Source organism: Pleurodeles waltl, chromosome 2_2 (assembly GCF_031143425.1).
Source record: "Pleurodeles waltl isolate 20211129_DDA chromosome 2_2, aPleWal1.hap1.20221129, whole genome shotgun sequence".
NCBI classification, from domain to species: Eukaryota; Metazoa; Chordata; class Amphibia; order Caudata; family Salamandridae; genus Pleurodeles; species Pleurodeles waltl.
The window spans coordinates 431753724-431779915 of record NC_090439.1 but is presented as its reverse complement, the minus strand read 5'-3'; the positions used below and the strand labels follow the sequence as shown (position 1 = coordinate 431779915).

The 26192-nt window shown below is 40.9% G+C and overlaps 1 protein-coding gene across 5 annotated transcripts in view; it reads left to right on the top strand.

Moving 5' to 3' along the window:
- Positions 1-26192, top strand: part of LOC138282395 (cadherin-7) — a 228393-nt gene that overhangs the window by 123406 nt on the left and 78795 nt on the right. For all 5 annotated transcript variants that reach the window (XM_069219910.1, XM_069219913.1, XM_069219914.1 and 2 more), the window contains exons 5-6: positions 141-308; positions 5920-6107. In XM_069219910.1, coding sequence (XP_069076011.1) covers positions 141-308; positions 5920-6107 — 356 coding nt within the window. The remainder of the gene's footprint in view (positions 1-140; positions 309-5919; positions 6108-26192) is intronic.

Sequence of the window (26192 nt, the reverse complement as noted above, 5' to 3'; positions counted from 1 at the left end):
TAAGTTAAACTAGAAATATAACTGAAACAAGTTGTAGACAAGCTTAGTTTTACCTGAAGGTTAGTATGTTGTAATTCTGTGAGATCTATAATCAACAACTGACTAATAATCCCGGCACGACTTTTCTTTTTCTGTTTAAGGCATCATTAGGACTGCTTTGGCCAACATGGACCGTGAGGCCAGAGACCAGTATGTCATTGTAATTCATGCCAAGGACATGGTGGGACACATGGGAGGTCTGTCAGGGACAACGTCCGTCACTGTCACCCTGACTGATGTCAACGATAACCCCCCTCGCTTTCCTCGAAGTAAGATAGTAGTTTCTCCGATTCATAAGAGCACTAATGATGCATCTCATAGCAGATTTAGGTCAACAGTTTTATTTTTACTGAATTTTTTTTTAGACGGGATGACTAGTTGCATGTGCTATGAAAGATTAATCTTGTTTACATATTTATGTTATGTTTTATGTTGTGTTATTTTGATTTGTGTTTATGTTACATTACTTTACGTTCCCTTATGTTATGTGGTGTAATTTTATGCTATATTACATTATGTTATGGTATATTATGTCATGTTATCTTTATGTTGTGTTGAACTTTTTTTTTATAACACACATCTGCCAATTTCGTGTTCATTCGACACTTCTCTTTGCAGCTATTTGAGTCTGCGGGTGTGGGTTTGCCCAAGGAGGTTTATCTCTGAGCTGTGTATGAACAGATCACGGTATGTAATACTTTAGGGTCAATAACACGTTTGAAACAACTCTGGAGGCTTAATATGCACAAACAGACATATTTCTCTAGGACAGCTTTTCGTTATTAAAGCTGTGTCGCAGGAACCGTCTTGCACAAACATTCCCTCTTGCAAAAGAAATCAATCTAGGATGAGTCAAAAAACAATCTGCCCTCAATTTCCTTGACTTGACCAGAGAGGCTCTTGACTTAACAAGGGAAAGGAAAGCAGAAAATATATTTCCAGACTTGAAGAGGATTGCTCCTAAATTGGCCCATTATACTGCCCTCTTTCAGCGATATTGCATGCTAGGTTATTAGGTTGGAAAGCATATTGACTGACTTTGCTAAATTAGAAAAATGTTCTAGATGTATGCATACCCACATTGTCTTTTCTGTAGCAAATATAAAAAAAGAAAACCCGATCCAAGGCAGAAAGAAAATTACATTTCCTGGCAATAGTTGTCCGGGGTAATAGAGCCAGAGTAAACAAAACTGCGAAGGTTAGAGTGTATTATTTGCTCACTGCAATGAATAATCTCCTCATGCTGTGCCACTGTCCTTTCAAGGAATTATTTGTTAGCTAGCGAAGATTGCATTCTCACCTCACTCATTAAGCTTTGGTAAAAAGTTTGTTTTTCGGTTGACTTTTTTATGGCAGCCCTAAAATAAAATATTCAGTGAGAGACTAGTGTAGACGTGACAACAAAAGATATCCATTTCAGCTTGTCCACCGTTCACACACAAAGAACACACTCTTTCCGTAGTCTTTTTAAAAGAAGTTCATTAAGTCTATACCATATATGTATTCTGACAGTATGTGTCCTGTGATAAAGCCAAAGGTTTACTCACCTTGTTTTTCACGGGCCATATTACACAAGCCCCATGGGAATGCAGGAGGAGTTAGTATCTGGATTTTGTTTGCGGAGGGCATGCAATACACTACAATACAGAAGGGACCCGGATGCATATGCAGAATCATACTTTGTGCCTGAGGCATCTCAGTGTTATTTCCTTATATGCATGGTATCAGGGTGATATAAAAATGAGGAGACAACTTTGCATCTTCAACAAAATTGTATTTTCAATGGTAGTGCACCGTCAAACAGGCTGTTGAGAAGCATATTGACTCACAGAAGAAGAGGCAAACAATTAGCGCCTCTCGTTAAGGATACCTTTTGAGAGGGGGCACTGGGATGCTGTAAGATCCCCAAAGAAATGTTCCACTTATAGGCAAGTGCATGTCCCACACTATTTCTTCCGGCAAGGCATATCTAAACCCATTTTCAAAGCAACATCACTTCTATTCTTTCCTCAGTTAAAGGTGATAATATTTTTTTTTAATCCAGTGTGCTGTTTGTTAATGAGGCCCCAGGACAGCATTGGCCTTTGCACATTGCTCTACAATTTATATATGTCGTGGCTACAAGATACTAACTGGGATTTGTTTCTGTTTCGGTAGGCAGTGAGATTTAAAACGTAAAGTCCAAGCAAGGCTGTACCAAAATAACATTAATATTATATTGGGGGTCAATTGAGATCATTATAGATACACTCATGCAGCATCTGAAATACACAAAGTTCAACCATCCAATCAGACCTATTGTGTAATATTTTGTGTTAAAATGTGATCTCTTGGAAAGATCATAGCCTATTATTCAAAATAAAAAAACTAAAAATGGTCTAATGAATTTAGTAGGAATAGGTGCTTGGATAGCGCTGTGGTCAGAGGGGATGTAGCTGCTGTGTGTAGGGTGGTTGAAAGCACAAACCTCAATGGAATAGGTCAAACAAAGTAGGCCCAACGTAGCTTAAATAATTCCCAAAGTGTGACTTATCTAATCTTGTGACTCATTTTACTAATGTGATGGTAAATCTTTTAGACACATGGCTTAGGTGAATGTTAATTTTAATATTCCTAAATCACTCACCAGCCTTAGTAACAGCATGGGTAACACCCTTGGGTAAATATCAATTTACTGACTGTGAACTTCTTTGAATGGTCAGAATATATGAAATATTTCTAAGCTTGAATAAATGCAGAATCTGCTCTCCTGATTCACGAGAGACATGTGATGTCCTATCCTTATTTAATATCTTCGAGACAGAAAATTCACAATTTTACTCTCTGCATAAATGTACAAGGCTACATCAATACCAAAAGGACATCGTTCCATTTTAATGAAAATGTAATGTTTATCATTTAATTAAAATTATCATGTTATCTCCCCAGCACTACTTAAACTAATTCTGTACATATGCAGCATAGATTTAAGCCTCAAGACAAAATCAGAACTTAATATTGTTATTCGTTAGTGTGATACAACATGCTCTCCAGTCAACCACACATTAAAACAAAAGTATTTAGAACTCAATTACAGATCAGGACCACAAATAACTTTGTTTAAGCTATTCAGAAACATTAAACATCCACGTTTGAGTCTGCAATGTTCTATGTTTGTTGGACTTGTCACTTTCTGCAGGGTCATCATCAAAATGTTTGCCTGCACCTTTCTGTTTTCTAAACCTGTTTTGTTGGCTTTTAGGACTCTGCATTCGTTACCACTCATAACCAGTGCTAAAGTGCTTGTGCTCTCTCCTTTAAACATGGTGAAAGATAAAGGGAGTTGGGGAATAGCCTGCATATACTGATGGGCCATCTGAGCTAAAGTGGAGGAAGGAGTGGGCACTTACACCTGAATGGGCTGTGCCTGCCCTCACACAATGCAGTCTCCAACCCCCTGGTGTGAGCCTCTAGCCTGGCCTGGGCAAGGCACGATCTTGTGAACAAAAGAGACTTTCCTTTGAAGTTTGCCAACTTCAAAGGCAGAAAGGGGAATAAGAATTGGACCCAAAACCCCTGAAAATCAGATTTCTTTAAGGATTCAAGAGGAACCTCTGCCAAGGGAAGAGCTGAAGAGCTGAGGAGAAGTGCTGCCCCTACCTGTGACTGTGCTTTGTTCGGCCATCCTGCAGTTGCTGCTTCTGCCTTTGAAAGGGGACAAAGACTGGACTTTGTTGTGCATTCCTGCTTGAGAAGAATCTCCAAGGGCTTGAGATGAGCTTGCCTCCCATTGTTGAAGTCTCAGGGCCATCAAAAACTTCCTCTGCCAGCACCTGGACTCTCTGGTGAGACTCCTGCCCTGCCAAGTGGTGCCCCATCCAGTCCCTGGGCCCTTGAAAGGTGGAAAAGGACTGAAATCTGAATTTAGTAAAAGCACAAAAAAATGTCAAATGTATACTTTTTTTTGCACCGCATTTGCATCATTTTGATGCAAAAGTGGCGCAAACTTACCAAAGTCAATTATATGTTATAAGTTTGCGTCGCTTTTACAAAAAATAAACATTCACCCCAGTCATAGACCTGAGTTTAATCCATCAATTATTTTGCTCACTACGCCACCCCAATTTGCACCCAGCCATATGCAAATCAAATCAGTCTTGACCCAGGTCCCCATGGGAACAATCCAGCCCGAACTGCCAGGCCAGGTCCTCCCTGGACTTGAAAGAAGCAGTTCAGGCTGGGCTGTTGCCATGGGAAAACGGATCAATATTGATTTGCTAATGGCTAGGTCTGAACTGGAATGGCATGGCAAGCAACAAAAACTGATCGATTAAACCTAGATCTGTGACTGGGTGAATGTTTGATTTGTTCTGCATTCCGTTCATCATCTGTTGTTTTTGGATTTGAAAAGTTGGCATTCTTGTGCTCTATTTAGTGCCTGGGTCACAACATGTGGTGCAGTTGGCAATTGGACATTGTTTATTCCTCCCAGTCTGCCACACAATAGAGGGATTAGGTTTGTCTGGATAGGCCATGAACAGCCAGGATGGGGGTGCGAAGCTGGGCACAGCCCCATTTGAAATGAATAGGCTGTGCCTTGCCTTCACACAAAGGACTTTTCACCACTGTATTGTTCATTCAACCAGCTTGGAGCCAGAGCGGGGAGGAAAGGAACCTCTAGGACTTCAAAGGGAATCCTCTAGAAACATCTCCCACTTCAAAGAAAGCACTAGGGCCCTTATTTATACTTTTTGACGCAAACCTGCACTAACGCACAGGATCTTTGCACTACAATGACAACCATCAGCTATGCTCAGCCTGCTCTTCACGCCACATCGACAGCCATCTGCAATGATCTCCCTGCTCCTTGTACTCCCTTCCACCCCAAACAAAATTATTCGCGTTGTCCTTTGAAGGTAACTCTTTTAACAGGACTAATCTGATCCCTGTATCCAGACTTGGCTCTATTGCAGTTGGCCTGAACATGTGACTTTCACTCAGTCTTGCGCGACCAGATGACCATGAGTGGAGCTTTGTGCTTTGTGGCACTATATTTACCTTAAATAATTAAAATTGCATATATCCTGTTCTACCAATTGGAATTTTGTTCTTTTGGTGTCAAATAATGCATTAAACTTAGTAACCTATTAAAATGGACACTATTTTTCTAAATTAGTCTGGCATTTTTATTGGTTTGTGTTTTCACTTTAGTACTGTTTCAAGTGTGTTATAATTAATTTACACGTTGCCTCTAAGTTAAGCCTGACTGATCTGCTCTGTGCTAAGCTCCAGGAGGGTTGAGCACAGGTTATTTTGGAGTTTGCTTGCACCTCATCCTGACAAGGAATGTGATTCCTGCTTGAGCGGGGTTTCACCCCCAACCAGTAATCCAATTTCTTAAACTGTGTTTTTGTACTCCCTTTTGATTGTCATGTTGTTGTGTTTACTGATTTGTCATGCCCTGGCATGTTTTAGTTGTGTTGTTTTGTCGCATGTTATGTTCTGCTGTATACTGTCGAGTTGGCAGTAAATCTTGCTTCAATTGCAGCCCAAAGCAACACATTCCAAAACAATTTCGGTGACAATGAACACTCTTTAGGATGGCACTCTTTAAGATGGTAAAATGCTGTTGCTTCAGTGGTTCAACCATTTAAAAAACAACAGTCACCATAAACTGTGGCAGAGACCTGGCTTAAGTTAGGACTACCAGTGCTCACTTTATGTCATAGGCCCCTGATGTGCGATTTACTTGGCTTGAATTCATAATAAAGTTCAACTAATGTCTTATTGTTTTGTTTGAAAATTGATGTACTTCTGAAAAACAGAGTCTGTAATATGTACATGAAAGGGCTGATTTGACATTATGAAAATAAATGGTAATATAAATGTTTCACTTCATAGGGTCTGATCAATATTATGTTCCTGAGTCCTTGCCTGTGGATTCAATGGTGGCTAAAATCAAAGCAATTGATGCAGACATTGGACCAAATGCAGAAATGGAATATAACATTTTGGATGGTGACGGCCTTGGAGTTTTTAAAATTTCGGTTGACCAAGAAACACAAGAGGGGGTCATAACTATTCAAAAGGTATGTTAATGATTTTGAGACTTTCCTGTAAATTTTGGTATGTACCATGGCACAAATGCTAAGCGAATTCTTCTTAAAACACAGCTTTCCATTGTTATTAACCACACACCTCCATCATTTCTGCTGAAGCCAGAAGGATAAACTAATGCTTAGGATAGCCAGGGCGAGAATGATCATTCTGCCACTAAGGCTTTTTCATGGAGGGCTGCTGGCTAGGAGCCTTCTTTTAGTTCTGGATGGACAGTCAGCCTGCCACAGTTCCAATCTAGTTACAGACTCCTGCAGTGTGGGGCTGGTTCGAACATTTTTGCCAGGGATGATTTTGGTTTTCAGTCCAGCCCTGAAGAGAGCTCTGTGTTGATAATAATGTTTGCCCAAAAGTAGGCCACAATTGCATTGGTGTGATCATTGTCCGAACCACAATATTTAAGGCACTCCTACAGCTGACAACATGTTATCAAAAGAAAACAGGCTTCTGTTAATGCATGGAAGGTATTTGCTTGTATGTGTTGCATATCTTAAATTTAAAAAAACGCAATGTTTTATATTTCAAAGTGAAGTTGGTTAAGAACATTCAGCAGTGTCAGATGGAATATTCAAGCCATTCAATAGTATCTATCTTGTAAATTATGATACGATTTGTTTTTTATAGCACATGTACTCCTTTAGACTTCAATGCACTTGCTTTCAACTGTTTTCGTTATAGCTGCACTAACATATTGAATAGTGCATACATTATTTACAAATCCGGATAAATTATGATCTATAGTTCAGGGTAATAGATGTAAGAGTCCATTTTGATTCATCAGCCTCAGACCCAGTTGGTAAGGACTAGTCAAGATCTTATTTACATGGAATCACTCTTGTAGGAGCAGGCGGTGACAAAGGGGGTTTACACTGGTGGCAGTGGGAGTGACTTGTATCCTCATTCCTTTATACCATCTTTTTCAATGGCTATATATTCACTATGGGTGTGGATGTTGTGAGGACTACATCTAGACCTGCCTAGCTACAGGGAGGAGCCTGAAGTACATGCATAAAAACAACACAATTGGTTTTCTTATGATTTAGATCTGCTTTTGGATTCTTAACCAGTGAGTGGACTCCCTCTTGCCTCGGCTGCATTCTTGGCCAAATTTGTATTGTCACAGTAAGAGTGCATGATTTGAGTCAGGAACATAAGTGTTCTGTTAGGGATGATCACACTGCAATCTGTTTCCACTTTCACAGACTTTTGATAAAAAGCTATTTTTGAAGGGGAAGCCCAGACTCAAAATAGGACTAGGTACTGTGCACCTAGAGAATTAAAGTGCCCCCATGTGTTTGGTGTTCCATAGTTACATGGAGTATCAGCAATGATGTGTGATGTTATCTACATGCCATAGCACATGCATTCTGTTGTTCTGGGTAGTTTGCTAGTGGCATTCACAAAGATGACTAGTAAAAAACATTTGCACAATTTTGTACCAGTAGGTCAGCACAGTGCTATATTTGTAGTTTGTAAAAAATATAAGTAGCAGTGCCCTCGTCAGTAGGCCACTGCAGCTTGTGCCGCTCTTTGCCCCTGTCAGTGCAGCTAATGACAGTACCAACATAACCACTCACGACCATCCTGGTATAGGTGTGACAGTTCTGGCTTCCCCGGACCGCGAAAGCTTTAAAAAAGGCTTCCGAGACAGGTATTATTCATTTGTGATGTATATTTAAATGATGAACAACTGCTGAGTTGAACTCTAAATTAGACAGACAGTGTACCATGTGGCAGATTGTCAAGTGCCAGTGTTGACAATTAAATGCCATGCCAAACACCAGAAACCAATGGCTCAAATTAAGCATTGTGTCAATGAAAATATCTCAGCAATAATAATAGTGGAAAGTTGCCGCTCATTGACTGCGAAATTACCCATCATTGCTACTGTTTACATGGTCAAAGACCACTAGTGAACTGCCTGTTCTGTGTCACAGACTTAATTTGGTAAAATCAGTTTAAAATATTGTATTATTTTTTCGATTCAGTAATTGCAAATAAAAACATTGTGGACATTGGTTTAGAAAAGTGCACAAGTGTCATGTCAGCTTTTGTTTAGCCTTTTTGAAATGTTTCATTGTACACTTTTGGCATCTCATATGTTTTGAAGTCGGATTACAGAGCGTTTGTAATCTTTTTTTCGGAGCAACAGTCTCGAGTGTTCTTTAAGAGTCTCTCAAAACAGCATTGCTGATGTCTTGTCGTGACATCCTCTCTAATTAACAAAACTTACCCTTATGTATTTGTTTTTACTGCAATTTGCAATGAAATTTCATTTTAAAAAAGAACTGTGATGCAGCTCCGTATCTGAGTTCTAATAACAATAGTTTTGCTCAAAGGTGATAACAACACCTTATTTAAATGACTGACTGCTTTCAATGCTTCTTTTTCTAGATGCAGGATAAGTGGCCACATGCGGTAGTAATTTACTTATTTACTAATGCGTCCTTCTGTAAGGACATCGACCAAAAGTTCACAATGCATAATTTTTCACTCATTAACCACGATGCAAATTCACACAGGTCATCATTGTCTCATTTGTTGAAATTTCCCAAACGTCATACTTACGATTTATTCCGCAACGGTAACAACAGAGAACCATAAGTCATGTCAACAGACAAGGAGTTGGGATCTTTTTTCCTCACTCTGCTTTTCAGAAAGGGTTAAATAGTAATCATTTGTCGAAGTGGAGTAACACAAAAGAGAATGTGTCTCAACGATATAGGTCATGGTGGACATAATTTAAATGAATTGACAAACAAAGGCGAGAGTGTGACTAGCACTGCCATTTCAGAGGAAGACCTCCATACTGTGGCCCCCAAAGGAGATTGGAATGTGTAAATACTTGGATATGAGGAGCACTTCTCAGAAACAGATTGCATTAAGGAAAATGATCATCATCAAGGATAAGACTGTTTAAACTATAGTGGGATGATTAGCCCAGTTTCCTACCCTCAATGGGACGCATAATGGTTGCAAATGCATTTACATGAGAGAATAATCATTGATTATTTCTAATTACTCAGCCACGGAATGTCTTGGAAAAGGCTTGATTTTGGTAAATTGTCTTTGCTTTAGTTAAAATTTTAAGTTTTAATCTTCCCTAAGGAGGATTTTGTAGCTTTTGCTGGTTATTCAGTATGATTTAGTTGTCTTTTGTTTGTTTTTAAAGATCAGGAATGTGTTGTGCCTGTTATAAGCCCAAGACAAAAAATTAAGGGTAATCAATAAACTTAGAAGTTAGACAGCCACAATTGTTCTTTGTGACTGTGGTTGAAGGCACAACAATTCATAGCTGACTAAAAAGTTCATGCTTATAATGTGGCCTTCACAAAAAATACAGAAATAGTCCCCTGAAAAAACTAAAAATATGGTTAATTGATAGATGTTTTCAGGATAATGGGATACCTAATCCTACATTTATAAGGTGCAGTCATAAAACTGTAGTCACCGGTAGCCTACTGGTACCCTAATCACAAATATCCAAGGCTGTCATGACGTGCACTTTGTGCCGTGGCACCCAAGATGCGCCCAGCAGTTTGCCGTATGGTGTACTATTCCATGCTGCCAAGTTTTGGGACTGCATGGTAAAACAGTAAGGTAGTGAACTGAAGACCAAAAAATAACGCCAGTGGTTAACAAAAAAAAAAAAAAAAACAAGTAGTGAGTTGCCCTCATTCTCATGCTCCACTGTCTTCTTTGCATACCCAAAGACATCCATGGTGCCAGATGATGAATCTGCCAGTGCAACATACGGGCATTTTTATAGGAGCTTTGTGTCATGCTTATACCACACAATGGAGTACATTCAAGACGCAAACCTCTAGGTGAGAATTTGTTAGGCCGCGCAAAGCAACTTTGCGTGGCTTTGAATGGCTTCAAAAAGCTGGAGTAATGCAACACAGCACAAATCGCTGTGGTACATTACTCTATGAAAGAGAGGAGTTCCAAGGGTGTTGCATAGTATTACAACGCAATACCCTTGGTTGTTGACTCATTCCCAGATTTACCAAACCTGGTAAACCTGGCAATGCGCCAAAAAGATACACCACCCCAGGAGAGGCTAACCAGGAGAAATATTGTTATTTCTCCCAGTTACTCTCTCAATCTATGTCTGCTGCATTCTGCTGCACACATAGATAGAGGAATATTCCTCTTAACTTTTTTTGTGCAAGAAGTTGTCTCTTCCTGCACAAAAGTAAACCTGTATGCAATGCAGGCACCCTTGCTCCATGGTACAAAGGTGCCTGTGTTGGCGCTAGGTAGCCCATTGTGCGTCAGCACAGGGGGAAAGGACAGAAATGTGCCATATGCCTTAAATACGGCACATTCCTGCCATTTCCTAGTAGTGCAGTGCAGTGCAGCAATGTGACTTGCTGTGCTGCAACGCACCACTTTTCCATAAGTATGGCCCTTAGTGTTTACAGCTGTATACCTGCATTTTGTGCCACTTCACCAATCTGGACCGAGAATTTTTAAAGTTCTGTGCTTTACACAGATAAATCCTCTTGTCAAAATATATACCTCATATTTATCCTTCTTATCTTCTATCCAATTGTAGGTCAAAGGAAGAACTAGCTAAGTTGTTACCAGAGTGTTCTGCAGCTCGAGAACTGAAGTTTCTTCCCTCCTAGAAACTGCATGAACCTTTGTAAATAAACAAAACAAGGTACATTTGAAGCATATCCCTAAACGATTTCCTGAACTACCCTTTACTGACAGCTGTCAAAAACAAAGCCCACTTAATTTCCCTGGTTGCTTTCCCTACTAGACCCCAATAAGAAAATCCCACCTAATCTCGATGGACACTTCCTCCCAGCCCTCCAAAACAGATCACTGCCTGGATGCCCTGCTTGCATTCTTCACACACTCACAAAAACGTTGGACCTGAATTAAGAAACGCGGCGCTGCACCAAGTGCAGCACCACTTTTCTTACTGCCCTTAACACCCCCATAACGCCACCGTGTGTGCATCATATCTAAGATACAAAGTATCATGGTAGTAGTTAGAGGAACTAGTGTAAAACTTTTTGACGCTAGTTCAGAGCTTTGCAGGATTAGCATAAACAATTTTTATGCTAATCCTGCAAAGCCCATTGAGGCCCATTGTAAATAATGATGTGCATCCTTTTAACGCCTTCTCTGAGTAGGCGTTAAAAGTGGCAAATAAAATGACACAAAAAAATCTCTAGATTTCTTTGCACCATTTTTTTGCCCCCGCCCCTAACGGGGAATCCCCTCTTTGTATACATTATGCCTGGCACAGGCATAACGTAGTGCAAAGGGTTACAACGTGGCACAATTAATGCATTGCACCACTTTGTAAATTTGGCGTGGCAATGTAGGCCTTGTTGGGCCACATTAGCATTAAAAAAATTATGCTAATGTGGCTCAAGAAGGCGCTAGGGGCTCTTAAATCTGCCCCTTTGTTTCCCTATCCCATCATCTCCCAAAAACACAGCCCCTACCTATTTTATGTCTCATCCCCCGAAAATACAGACCTCCTTCTTGTTCATCTAGAATTTACAAAATTGGAACTTCAAATCTGAATCGTGACTGCAGCTAAACGTACTATAAGGCGGAAAACTGAATTATGTATTGTGACACTTCTTACGTAAAGCAGAGTGACAACAACAGGATCTAATGAGCACTATATTAAAATCCAATAAATAAAAAGCTAAACCTCCATCCAAAAAAAGCACAGATTCCGTACCAGGATTTCCTACACCTCCACCCATACAAAATAAAGGCTCCATTTCTGCATGTTCTACTCCCTCATCCAGAAGACAGTAAACATTTTGTGCTGATGAAGGTAAGGGAGACAGTGACATGTTGCCAGCTTGCAGATGGATGCCATCAGAAGAAGAACCACAGCAGTAAACAAGGTAAGATTTTAAGATTTGAGCAGAAGGACATGCTGCCAGAAGAATCACGGATGCCAGAGGGCAGCAGGCCCACAGGAGGCAAAACAGAGGTGGAAATATGGGTATAAGAGGCCAGTGGAGACCAAAGAGGTTGAACATGGTAGGGGCTGGTGGCCACAAGGTACCGTGGAAGAAGCTGACAAGGGAGGGGAGGACTGTTAAATCCATGCTAAGTTGGTCACCCTTTCAATAGTCTCTTCTCCAGGTTCTATTTGTTGACGGTGGAGGTGCAGGATAGTGGCAGATGGCATATTCCAATAATCTTCCAGAAAGCAGGCAGCAGGAGGGACCCTTGAGGGTCATCATGATGTAGTCAACACAGGAAAGTTGGCTACACACTTCTACTGCCACTTGCTCTTCATTTGGTCCAGTGGCAGTGCAGGGGGAGCAAAAGGAAGGTTTTTTTATGAACACCATTTTGCATGGGGTTTGTAACAAAAGAGGCCTTTTTACAAAAGCGTACATTTTGTGATTTTTTGGGGGGCTAAATGCAAAATTGCTATACCATGTAAGCCCTATTTCGCTATTTCTGAAATTGTGTTTGAAATGTGACTGTATTGCACATTTTTAGGCATGACAGGCCTTCCTTTCAAGTGGTTCTTCAATTCTGCAAAGAAGGGATTTTGTACACAACAGCTTTTTGCGAAACTTCACACTTGTAATCTTTCCTGCACTGAGTTTGCTGGTATTACTTGGCAACATTTGTGAAGCAAACAGATGGAGGTCAATGAAATTTATTGTTGAGAAAAGTCTTAGCTGTTATAGCAAATATCTATTGTACTGAGTGGCCAATAATTTGTAGGATTGTCTATGACGATGAATACAGGGCATTGGAAAAAGGCAATAGCTCTAGGTATGTAATCCGACTCCGATTCATAAAGGTTTAGCAGCTGAGATGTCACTTGTGTGGAAGATTCACCTATTGTCAGTGGCAATTTATGGGAGAGCAATGGGTAATCCAACAGGGAGTGTCAGCAGAGTTGGCCATGCACATAAACTGTAAATCCAAAGAGTCTGAACTTTATGGCTATTCTGAAACGCCTACAATGGCTTTTCCAAGTTTATCTAGACCTCTAGTTCTACAATACAACTGCATGGCCAAAGTGATGCGAACAGTGCAGGAATTGACACAGAACACAGCAGTTTAACAAGAGCGTGTGAAGGACCATACGTCTACACATGAAAAATTGATTTGCACCTGAAGTAAAAAAGATATTTGGACCATGAAAGCTGTCAACATGGCTCAGTGAGTTAAGCTCCTTGCTGATACCTAATGCAATCTGCCATTCGTTATTTTGAATCCCGGCGAGGGTTCCACCTTGCCAAAGTCAGCAAATTAAATACCATTAATTTGGATAATAAAAACAAATAACTTACTGTGTAGACATGGCAGTGGGAGATAATGAAGTGCTATATAGGGTAACAATTATCAGTATCTTAACCTTGCATGTGTAGATTTCCCACAGCGTTCACCACAGAATATTACAATTTATGTTTTACCATAAACCCATACCATAATTGAAATCAAGAAAAGTGTTACATCGCTGATGTTGGCAGAAGATTTTTTTCAATAACGGTAAAGCTTTTCACAATTTTTGTCATATGTGTACTAAATACCTAACATGTCTTCCCACCCATTCGGATTTGATTACAACTCGAATAGGCATTTTATGCATTATTGTGTAATTATTATAGGCATGGTATGGTAGATAGAAAGTTGCTCATGAATTAAAACTGTGATATCAATACTCGCCATCGACGCAAAAATGAATCAAAATCATAATTTTGCCTCCTTCACCTCGTAAACTTGTCCTCACCGCCAACATATTTCGAGCTTATCGATCTCTGTTGCATTTCTGAGTACTTGGGATTTAACCACATAGTCAGTAAGAATAAGGGCACGCGCTAGAAAGTTGTGTACCTAAGGTTTGATTTACAGTGTCAGTGGAAGAAATATTTCTATAGGTTTTTGACAGTGAAAACTTGTGTGTGATTGACAGTTAAGCTAACTGCAGTTACAAGATGGGATCAACCTTATGTTGTCAGGGAGAGAAAGGTAATAACTATGTGCAGGGTAATAACAAAATAACAGAGTGCATACCAATCGATACTTATGTTTCCTAGGTGAAGAAAGGTTTCGCTTGCACAAGAAATTATATGGCATGATTAAACTGCTTGAAACCTTGTAACTTTGAGCAGTAAGTAATAATTTAAATCAAACAACATTGTTCCACAGTTGAAATATTACAGTGCTATAGAATTTAAAAATCTGCCCGCCCTTCCTAAATGCTGAGTTAACTTTAGGCCTCTTCTCTTAGAATCTAACTTTTTTCTTAACAATGGAGGTGCATGCTTTAAAGCTAACATTCAACCCTAGAAAACAGCCCTGTTGTGGTAGGTGAGCAATTTCTGCAAAATGCTGCTCTTTTCCTGTAAGTACGTCGTTTGTTTGTGTTGGAATGTAATGGCCATCTGGTATGAAAGTGTATGTAACTCTGTTTTAATTTGTGCAGACCTTTGGAATGGTGTGAAGTCGTCTTGTACAGGGATTTAAAGTTTTCATGAAATTATTTTGAGTTTGTTTGAAACTAGCATTTATACAATGATTGGTGGTAGTTTGTTGTCAGCTGCAGATGGCTATTGGAATATTGCCAGTGGATATTTAAGTCTCTAAACCGTGGCTACAGTTATTTAAAGATGAAACGGAATAGTCAAGGTCCTAGATGGTTAGATGATGTCAAAGGGTGTTGTCATGCTGCTTTAGTTTATTATATTTTAAAAGCTTTTAGGCCACTCACAACCTTAATGGTACACATGTATAAAAATGTAAGGCAAAATGATCAACTGCTGAAATAGAATTTATGAAGGTATGAAAATAAACTTGCAAAAAAAGTTGGATTTGGTACCAGGTCCTATCTGACCGTAGTATGCCATATCCCAGTAATCAATCCTCATTTTTATGTAGAAAAATGTTTAGAAAGCGATTAGGGGTCCTACTCTAGTAAGAAAGGGGGAGAAAAGGAGTGAAACCATTGTGAGGTGATAGGAACCAGTCAGCCAGTGAAGGGGAGCGATAAGAAATCAACAGCCAAGACTTATGTCCTCTCGATCCTATTCTGTGTCACTAACACCATGAGCCAATACATATCTAAAGTGCACAAAGGGGAAACAAAGTGTTGAAAAAGTATCAGTATAACATAACAATAATTGGAATAACAGTGGGGGTGCGTTTCTGTTCAGGACAGAGACACCTTCAGCGCCTTCTACTCTGCAAGGCTAAGATATCACATATCTGATGAATTATAATAAGCCAGTTTGACCTCCTAAAGCACTGTGCCACTCGGAACTGCATGTCTGAAGAGAAATTGAACAGTACATCAAATAAACCATTGTTATTCATCATGAAAGAATGGTAAGGTCACTTGCTCATAAAAGGAGGAGCAGTAACAGTGATGAGGCACTGACTTCAAGCACTTGGTGAAGAAAAAGCTCAGCCACTGTAATAGAAAAAATTAGATTTTCCGCCCAGAAGTCTTGTAAAGCAAGGCCATAACCGGAAGACCAAAAAGTAACCTGGCATTATTACTCTGCAACCAGGCCAAGGTGCCTAATGAGCATAGAGGGGCATAGTTGCAAGCCCCTCACACAACACTGTCATTTTTTTTTTACGCTAATGTGGTGTTAAGGATGCCATTTCCCCACGCCATTTTACAAAGTGGCTCAGTGCATGCATTCTGCCACTTTGTAACCCCTTGTGCCACATTATACCTCTACCAGGCATACTGTATGCAAGGGGGGTGTTCCCTAATTAGAAGGCCCAGAACAATGATGCAGTGAAACTTACAATAATTCACTACACTATTTTCCCATCATTTTGCTGATGCTTCCATTGTTTCCACAGGGCCTCCTCAGGCATTGTTGGACTAGCACCATTATTTTTGGCACTAGTAGAACCAATACACCACAATAGCATCAAAAATATTGTCGCTAATGTGCGCCATGTTACACCTTATTGTAAATATGGTGCTACCATGATGTCGTTAGTGGGGCTTTGGGGGGGAGGGCGCAAGAAAAGTGGCACATCATAGCTGAAGCGCAACTTTTTTGTAAATTTGACCCTTTGTCCCTGAACCAGAGAAGAAAATATATGCAACAAAAGTGATCCATTTTATCTTAAATTCATTCATTCACTTTTTCAACAAGCTGTGGAAAAAAAGAAAATTGCTAATATGTTAAACTCAAAGGCACCGAGCATGAACACCTCAGGGATGCACCTAAGTTGTTCAGTAAGCCACAGCAGGAGCACAAACCACCTGTCCTTTAGTGTGAAAACAATTGCAGAAATGCCCATTACTGTCAGTAAAATAGTGAATCTGGAATGCACTGTTTAATGTTAATTATAACAGTGCTTTAGAAGTTCTTCTGCTACTCATTAAATTAAAGGTAATAAAATCGTATCAGGACTGTTCTACTCAAATTATAGAAATAAACATTTCATAATAATCCTGTCCCGCAATACCAGGACCTTGACCTCATGCATAGAGATGTCTTACTGAACCACTTAGGTGCATCCCTGAGATGTTCACCTTTTACATACACTGCACCTTGCCCATGGTGCTACTAAGGGCCTACCTTAGGGGTGTAAGAAAAGGGAAAGTTTAGGCCTGGCAAGTGGGTACACTTGCCAAGTTGAATTGACAGTTTAAAACTGCACTCGCTGACACTGCAGAGGCAGCTGTGAGCCATGTTTACAGGGCTACTCATGTGGGTGGCACAATCAGTGCTGCAGGCCCACTAGTTGCATTTAATTTACAGTCCCTGGGCACTTCTATTGCACTTTACTAGGGACGTACCAGTAAATCAAATATGACAATCGTGGATAAACCAATCAACAATACAATTTACACAGAGAACATATGCACTTTAGCACTGGTTAGCAGTGGTAAAGTGCCCAGAGTCCTAACGCCAACAACAACAGGTCAGAAAAAATAGGAGTAAGTAGGCAAAAAGATTGGAGATGACCCTGCAAAAAGGATAAAGTCCATCAGACATGATATACTTTAGGAAGGAACTAGTTCCTCGCAATTGAGATCAGAAATCTGCGCCATCTGTCATTGTGACTAACTTCATTGTTCCATCTTCACTAACAGGAGTGATGTTCTAGATCTAAAATATTTGGCATCTGAGCACCATGTGGTGGCTTGGCAGTGACATGCTGGTGCTTTAGAAAATCTCAGAATAAAAATAAATACAAAATTTAAAGATCGAAAATTACATTTTTGCAGGTAGGTGAAACAGAAACAGAAACTACCAAGTGACAGCAAGGCCACATCAAGTCTGCCCATAACAATAAAGGATTTTCCCCTTCAAAAAAGGATACATCCTTGTTTCTCGCACAAACAATACTGTCACATGAGATGATTCATGATCACTACTTCCTCGAAAGTCTTGCGAGGGACTTACCTTAGCCAAGGCCCAAGAGCCACAGACACATTTAATAAGCCTTAAGCAGGAGATAGGAAGAAACTTACAGTGATAGGAGGTTACAACTCAAATAGAGATTGCCTTTCAGTGGTCACTACTGCAAGCTACAGGAAGTGGAGCTTGGGGAGGAACTGGATTACCCAATTCTTTTCTTCTGGGCTGGGAGAACAATCTACATCTACAAGGTTAGCATGTTATCATGCAAATATTGGAGTGTGACATATCACACTGTTCCTTAAAACAGGATGCTCAGACATGCAGAGCAGGAAATATCCCCTTTACCATTATGTGTTTTACCTGAGGCAGATGAATTTAAAGACATGGACACACTTAAAATGCAACATCTTACAGAGCACTTAGAACTAGATCTTTGTTGTTTATAAAAGAGCTGTAAATGACATTGCTGTTAACGTCTCCCCCACTTCTGAGGAATTTATGTAATCTATCTCGTTGGTCTGAAAGTCTGAATCGATCCAGCCAGTACCAAACCAAGGCCCATATTTATACTTTTGTAGCACTGCATTTGCACTGCATTTGCACCGCTTTTTGACGCACAACGGCACAAACTTACAAAATACAATTGCATTTTGAAAGTTTAAGCCGCTTCTGCGTAAAAAAATGAGCAAATGGGACGCACAAAAAGTATCAATATGGGCCCAAGTCCATGATCTGCAAATACCCTGCAGAACTTGGCAGCAGTTCTTGAACAGAGACGTATTAACGCATTGGCAAAGTGGCCTCTGGCCTGGGGCCCCAGCCTTTCAGGAGGACCCCTGCAAGAGCCAGCTCTTTTCTGACATGATGACTGTGAATAATTCTTGAACAGATTGCTTTAAATAGAGTTTTCCTTTGTTTTCTTTTCAATGTGGGCGATGTGTGAGAGTCTATTACAGACATTTTTCTGAGAAATGTTGTGTTCATGTTTTATGCAACATCCATAAACAAGTTTTGTTTACATCAAAAAAGGACCTCACCCATGAGAAATCATAGGGTGTCTGTTGGACCTGGCTTTTTGACAGGGTCATCCCCAAACTTTTTGCCTCCTTCCTCCTATTTTTTCGGACCTGTTGTTGTTGGCTTTTGAACTCTGGGCACTTTACCACTGCTAACCAGTGCTAAAGTGCATATGCTCTCTGTGTAAATTGTACTGTTGATTGGTTTATCCATGATTGGCTATTTAATTTACTTGTAAGACCCTAGTAGAGTGCACGATATGTGCCTAGGGCCTGTAGATTAAATGCTACTAGTGGACCTTCAGCACTGGTTGTGCCTCCCACTTCAGTAGCCCCTTAACCTTGTCTCAGGCCTGCCATTGCAAGGCCTGTGTGTGCAGTTTCACTGCCACTTCGACTTGGCATTGAAAAGTACTTGCCAAGCCTAAAACTCCCCTTTTTCTACATATAATTCACCCCTAAGGTGTGCCCTAGGTATCCCCTAGAGCAGGGTGCTGTGTGGGTAAAAGGCAGGACATGTACCTGTGTAGTTTACATGTCCTGGTAGTGTAAAACTCCTAAATTCGTTTTTATCCTACAGTGAGGCCTGCTCCTTTTATAGGCTAACATTGGGGCTGCCCTCATTCATTGTTGAAGTGGCAGCTGCTAATCTGAAAGGAGCAGGAAGGTCATATTTAGCATGGCCAGAATGGTAATACAAAATCCTGCTGACTGGTGAAGTCAGATTTAATATTACTATTCTAGAAAGGCAACTTTTAGAAAGTGAGCATTTCTTTGCACTTAAATCTTTCTGTGCCTTACAATCCACGTCTGGCTAGGTTTAGTTGACAGCTCCTTGTGCATTCACTCAGACACACCCCAAACACAGGGTACTCAGCCTCACTTGCATACATCTGCATTTTGAATGGGTCTTCCTGGGCTAGGAGGGTGGAGGGCCTGCCCTCACACAAAGGACTGCCACACCCCCTACTGGGACCCTGGCAGACAGGATTGAACTGAAAGGGGACCTGGTGCATTTCTTAGCCACTCTTTGAAGTCACCCCCACTTCAAAGGCACAATTTAGTATAAAACAGGGCCTTTGCCCTCCTGCATTAGACACTCGCTGGAGAAGAAACCTGAACCAGAACCTACATCCTGCCAAGAAGAACTGCCTGGCGGCTCAAAGGACTCACCTGTCGGGTTTCTATAAAAGACTGCTGCCTTGCTGTTGGCCTGATGCCGTGCTGAACTCTTGTCTGGATGTAAAAGTGCTCTCCAATGGCTTGGATAGAGCTTGCCTCCTGTTCCCTGAAGTCTCAGGACCAAAAAGACTTCTCTTTTTCAACTGGACTCCTTGTGCGCCAAACATTTCGACGCACAGCTTGCTCCATAGTGAAAAATTCACTGCACGCCGATCCAGAAAGACGCTGCTCGACGCAACACCTGCGGTGCGACTGGAACTTCGACGCACGGCCTCGCCTGGACAACGGCGCTCAACTTCAGAGAGGAAATCGACGCGACACCTGCCGTGAGGGAGAAGATTCCACGCACAGCCCACCGGAACGACGCGCAGCCGGATAACAAACCGAGGAATCCACGAACAGAACTTGGGACATCTGGTAATCCCGCGATCCATAGAAGGAGACAGTCCACGTGCCAGAAAACGACGCACGCCTTCCCCGAGTGAAAAATAATGACGCAAGTCCGTGTGTGAAGGGGCGAAACCGACTCACACACCATTTTTCTTCCCGTAGAACAACGCAGTCTCCCGGGTGGAATATAACGATGCAAGTCAGTGTGTGAAGGGGCGTAACCGACGCACACACCATTTTTCCACGCATCTCCTCTTCTGCGGCCCTTTGTGGAGATTTTCCACTTTATACCAGGTACTTTGTACTTGAAAGAGACTTTGTTTGCTTTTTATAGACTTAAGACACTTATATCACTTTTTAGTAATATCTTTACAAATTCATATTGCATCTTTTATCGTTTTGACCTGCAAATACCCAGATAAATATTATAAATTTTTCTAAACACTGTGTTTTGTATTTTTGTGGTGCTATATTGTGTTATTGTATGATTTATTGCACAAATACTTTACACATTGCCTTCTAAGTTAAGCCTGACTGCTCAGTGCCAAGCTACCAGAGGGTGGGCACAGGATAATTTGGATTGTGTGTGACTTACCCTGACTAGAGTGAGGGTTCTTGCTTGGACAGGGGGTAACCTGACTGCCAACCAAAAACCCAATTTCTAACAGTGTCACACAGATTATTTGCAGTAGTATTAGTGAGCTGCTGTTGTGCTGCACTATTGAAAGTACACATCACAATCCCTGAATAGTAGATCTAAATGCATTCAGAATTTAGATGAGTGAACCTGTGCACACTGGGACCTGCCCAAAAAGGGCTGAAACTAGATCATAAATGTAAAACTGTTCTCAACAGGGCCCCCGAAAATAAGCTTGTCCCAGGGCCCCCAAAATCCTTAAATGTCCCTGTTCTTGAGTCAACTGTAAAGACCCATCAATTTCTGAAAAGCAGAGAATCGAAGAGCTAACAAAAAACACCAGGGCGGGAAAATTACCAATCCCAGATGAGCCATGCCACACCTGCACCACACCAACCCGGGAGCCAAGGGGCATTTACCACAATCAGGTCAAACGTTTACCAACATGTATACTGATTTATAATTTACTGTGGCACTATCCACAACAATTTTGTGATTTCACAGCACTGCACACGTCATTTTTATCCAAATAATGGTGCTCATTTTATCAACACTGGAATAGTGAAAAAGGCAAAATCAGACCTGGCAGAATGTGAACATTGGCACTTCCGTTTGTGTGTACATGTTGGAAACCCACGTTTAGTTGACTAAAAATGACTCCTTGCAAGAGGAGACTTTCATTGCCCTAATAGAACTGCAGGTGAATCCCCTTTCACAGAGAGGTTGTTTACATTTCTCTTTGGTGTACCTATTGGCACTCATTATTCTGCAGTGTAATTCATTGGGTACCAATATTGGGGGTTACATGATGCTCTCAAAAGTGTATTGCAGCGTTAGAGGCATTGTCTCGTAGTCTACCTAACACAGGCCAACGTGCATGCAAGACTTATTGAAATAAAACTTTGCCAGCCAATCCCTTGTGGGCACTGGGTGCCTGCCACACTGGTTTCCAATGAGATATGAAATACGAAAGCATTTAGTTGTGCGGGATTATTTGTGCTCTTGTATACTTCTAGAATTGTTCAAAAAGCACCGCAATTGAACACCATTTTAGGGAAATACATTATTTGCTTAATTTGAGACAGTGTCACTCAAAGGGTCACTCATAGCATAGGTAAATTAACAACACCAGCAAACATGAAAATGTCACAATAAGGCAAATTGAAGAATTGACAGCCTTCTCCTTGCAGAAGCATACTCACACATTTGTTTAAGTCGAGTTCCACGAGTCCACAGCAAGTCCCTGTGGTTGCTTGTTATCCCTCTGTCCATAACTGATAAAAATACAAGAGGTGTAAATGTGCGCTATAATTGTTGAGCAGTTTGACTGAACCGTGCTTCGGTGCGCTAGCTCCACTTCAGCATTGCACCTTCTTGGGTGGGTTTTACATACTTTACTTCTGAAATGCAGCCTGATCGTGCACAGTGTGTTTACAAGGACTGACGCATCGAGACCTGTGTTGGTCTTTTGGTTGGCACTGTAAGGAGACAGTCATGCTCTGATTCTCTGGGCGTATGCTTCATTCTTTTCCTGGCCTCAGCACCGCTGATGAGTTTCCCATTAGGAACAAATAACTTACTCCGTGGTATGCATATTAGAACAGATTTGCAAAAACAACTATGACAAGTTAATAGTATATCAGCTGTTTAGAAATTAGCATGCAGCCGGTGCTGAATTAATGAGCACTGATGATAATTAAAAGATGTCGTTTTACCTCGTGTTAGACATTGTTATGTGCTGTTTTTAACTCACGCGTTAGACGCTACACCGTGGGAATGGGCTCACGTTAATTTATTAGGAACAGTTTACATAGGGAACAGAGGCTGTCTTTATGCAAAATTAAGCATGCCTGAAAGGTTAATTTCTTGAAGAATGCCAGCTTTAAAATATCAAGATACTAGCATATATATATCCCTGTGCCCGTATTATTTGATATTGTTTATTGCCATCGTAAAATATATGTATTTTTTCTTCTGTCATATTGTAATTTTTTTCGATAAGTTCACGTCGTATTATAAATAATATTAAGCCAATTAACTAGTTATTCTCAGTCTGAACAAGACATATTCAGCCAGATTTATAACACAAAAAAACATGCGTGCTCTGGCAAGAAACAATCGATGTTCTAGTACACATGAGAAACCTGTGTGCAAATTGAGCTGGGGTAGTCTCTAGAAGTATTGAGTCTCACACAGGCCAATAAACCTAAATCGTTTTTTTCTCCTGTGATTTGCATAGTTCTAATGGTTTCTGCTCATTCTTAAAGTGCATGCAGGAGAACACCCCACACTTGGAACTCATCATAAGCATCTTTAATCATCAGCATACAACATGTAACTAACTCTCAATATCCGTTAAGACAACACCCTGAAACTTCTCAGATCAATTACATTATTTCCTTCATAAGTCCGCCGTGGTCACAGGGTCCTAACATGTACAGTTCTAAGGCACTACAATTCTTGATGTCTGGCTTGCAAGTAGTTCAAGATCATGTGTCGCAAAATCACATCTCTCTGTTGAGCATTAAGAAAGTAAGAAACATCTAGAAAAATGATTTACACCTTTTGCACATGGATATGTTCTGACACAAATCTCATATTTCCATGTATTTCTTTATATTCACATTTCTATACATGTAATAACCACATAAACACACACAATCAGGGCCTACTTTTGGCATGGGTTAGCTGAGCCCAGGCCTAGGGCACCAGTCTTCAAAGGGGTGTCTGCCATAAAGTCATGCAGACAGCAGAGTCCCTGTCACCTGGCCCCAGTGAAGCAAGCACTGAATTTAACACCCCATTAGCCTGCTTTGTTGCCATCCTAACTCCCTTAGCCCCCCCTTGCCACACATTAACCCTCCCACTTCCAACAAAGAACTTGGCACCAGTGTGAGGAGCTCATCTGTGAGTGATGCAGGTGAGTTGGGGAGGTACAGAGGCCAGATATAACTGATGTAATCAGCCACGGACTAATCTCTGACAACAAAAGTGGCTCCCGGCTGCCTCTTTCTATTCACCAGAAGGGAGCAGGTCAAATGTCTTTCCCCCAGGGCACTCTCCTAGCAAAGGCTGCATACAAAGGGCCTTATTTATACTTTTTTAGCACCGCATTTACACCGCTTTTTGTCACAAAAACGGCACAAACTTACAAAACACAATTGTATTTTACAAGTTTGCACCACTTTTGCGTAAAAAAATGACGCAAATGCGGCGCTAAAAAAGTTTAAATATGTGCCAATATGACTAAAACTCTGGTGATTGGGCAGTTCAATTGTAATATACCAGTGGTCTCTGTTTTCTCGGCCTTTAGAAGACTCATTCCATTCTGTAGGCCATTCCTAATATCAAAGAACCTTGTTTGGTTTAGCACCTCATCAACAAATGCAATGATAGCTTCTTAGTTTCGCTCTATTGGGTGACCTAATGGAGGAGCGGGCGGAGGATCTAATCAGATAACAGCAATGCACATATTAATGAAGCTGTCAAGCTCCATTCCTGTATGGAGGGAAGACCTAGCCAATACATTGTCCTTTTCACCTTCACTACTGATTTAGTGTTTTGAAAGCTCTTGGTTCAGCAATGTAGTTATTGGAATTTGCCCCTGTGGTGTGCCTTGCATTAACACATCTTGAGGTTCAGTGACGTGGAGTAGCAGAGACAAAAGAATAAATTAACACCTACTCAGATGAATACTGTTTTGAAATTGGAAACAAATCTTCAGTCCTATCACTGTTATTTTTGTTTGTGCATTCATTCCTCGACCCCGCAGTGTATAGCTAATGTCTTAAATCAATTTAATTGGTGAGGGTCATTGCCTAAGTGGGATTTCCAGCAGAATGGCATGTCTTATCCTTTCCAATCTCCAAAATTACAGAACGGCTGTTTACTCCCAACTCCTTTTCCCGGAGAAACGCAAGAGGTTTTCAGCAATGAATCACATTTTCTATTTTGTAAATGTTCCTGGGCTACATGCACGACATTCAAATCACAAAGGAACTTAATCCTTAGGCATGTGTTGCGGGCAGTGTTTAATTCACTTTGTTATATTTCACCCTTCAAACTCACAAACCTTGGATTTCATTTGTCTTGCATTTGACACACAGTTTTTACAAATTACTTTATTTACTTTGTTTAACTGTGTCTGTGTTACAAAACGTGAATAACAGCAGTGGCGTTGCCAGTGTGTCATGGGTCCTAGTGCAAGGAAGCCAATTGCCCCCCTTGTTCCCGTTTTAACTGCAGGATGGATCAATAATCATGGTTTAGTGAGTCCCTCTGACCTCTGTGCCTTTGTGCTACTGCACCTGCTGCACCAATGGAAGTTACGTCCCTGCATAACAGGAGTTCGAGCTTACAGATTGGACCCCTGCAGGCTGCATGTTCCCTTCCGTAGTATCAAATGCACATGCCTTCTCAAGACTTTAGGGTGCATGTTCCCTCATTTGCAGTGGGGTGTTTTCTTTGTACTCATGCATCCTATGATCAGAAAAGCATGTGCGAATGGGCCCTTGGGTGAAACTTTTGTTTGACGGAGGTGTAGTACACAGGGGAGGAGCTTGGGAAGGGGATGAACGGCCCAAAGACACACCATGGCTCCCCTAAATTAGAGGTGGCGGCAGTGTTAGATTACACCCCAAGGAAGGCGCCAGATCCCTTACCTTTCAGACAGGCATATTTAACTAGTAAATCCTAAAGAGTGTCCTGTATCTCTTAAAGGAATTTCCTATGCAGGCGTCGTACTTCAGACCTCACTATTGATGGTGGAACTTGACAGCCCACAAGAATTAGTGTCATCAGAAACTGGCAACCCACGCTGTAGTCCCGTTCTGCCCCCACCCCCTGAGTCTGCACGTGATGAGCGCAGTCAAACCCCTGAATAGAACATGGTGCCGCACTGCTCCCTCATTTGGAGGCCATCGTCTCTCGCCAAAATCATGCGATATGATCACCAAGGTACACACTCAGGCAGTCGCGCTGAGGTTATACTGCGAGTATGCCCACAGGCAAACCTTTACTCAGCGTCATTCACCCTGTTTATTTGCAGATTGCCACAGGAGGTTCATTATGTAATTCGCCTGCATATTGAAGAGTCTTGAAGTGCATATAAAACCATAATTTGAATGACTGTGAAACCATCATTGAAGAACATTCCTAAATAAACTGAATGTATCGGTCTTAATATTGCTCAAGAGTTACAGTTATTTACTTTTATATTGTATATTTTTCATTTTTTTTTATACCTCAAATTGTATACTCTCATCTCTCCTGACCTTCACAAATAGTCTTAGTTTAAGATTTGCTTATGAATTATTTTAATGAGCATTATGAAGATAAAGAACAGCTTACATAACTCGTGCCATCTGCTCTTAAAAACATATTTACTTGGATTTTGTTCTATTAAAATAAAAACTCACAACAGAGCTCATTAGAGGACTGCCTGCAGTAGAAATATGCACACACTCTATTCTCTCATGGGAAGACATC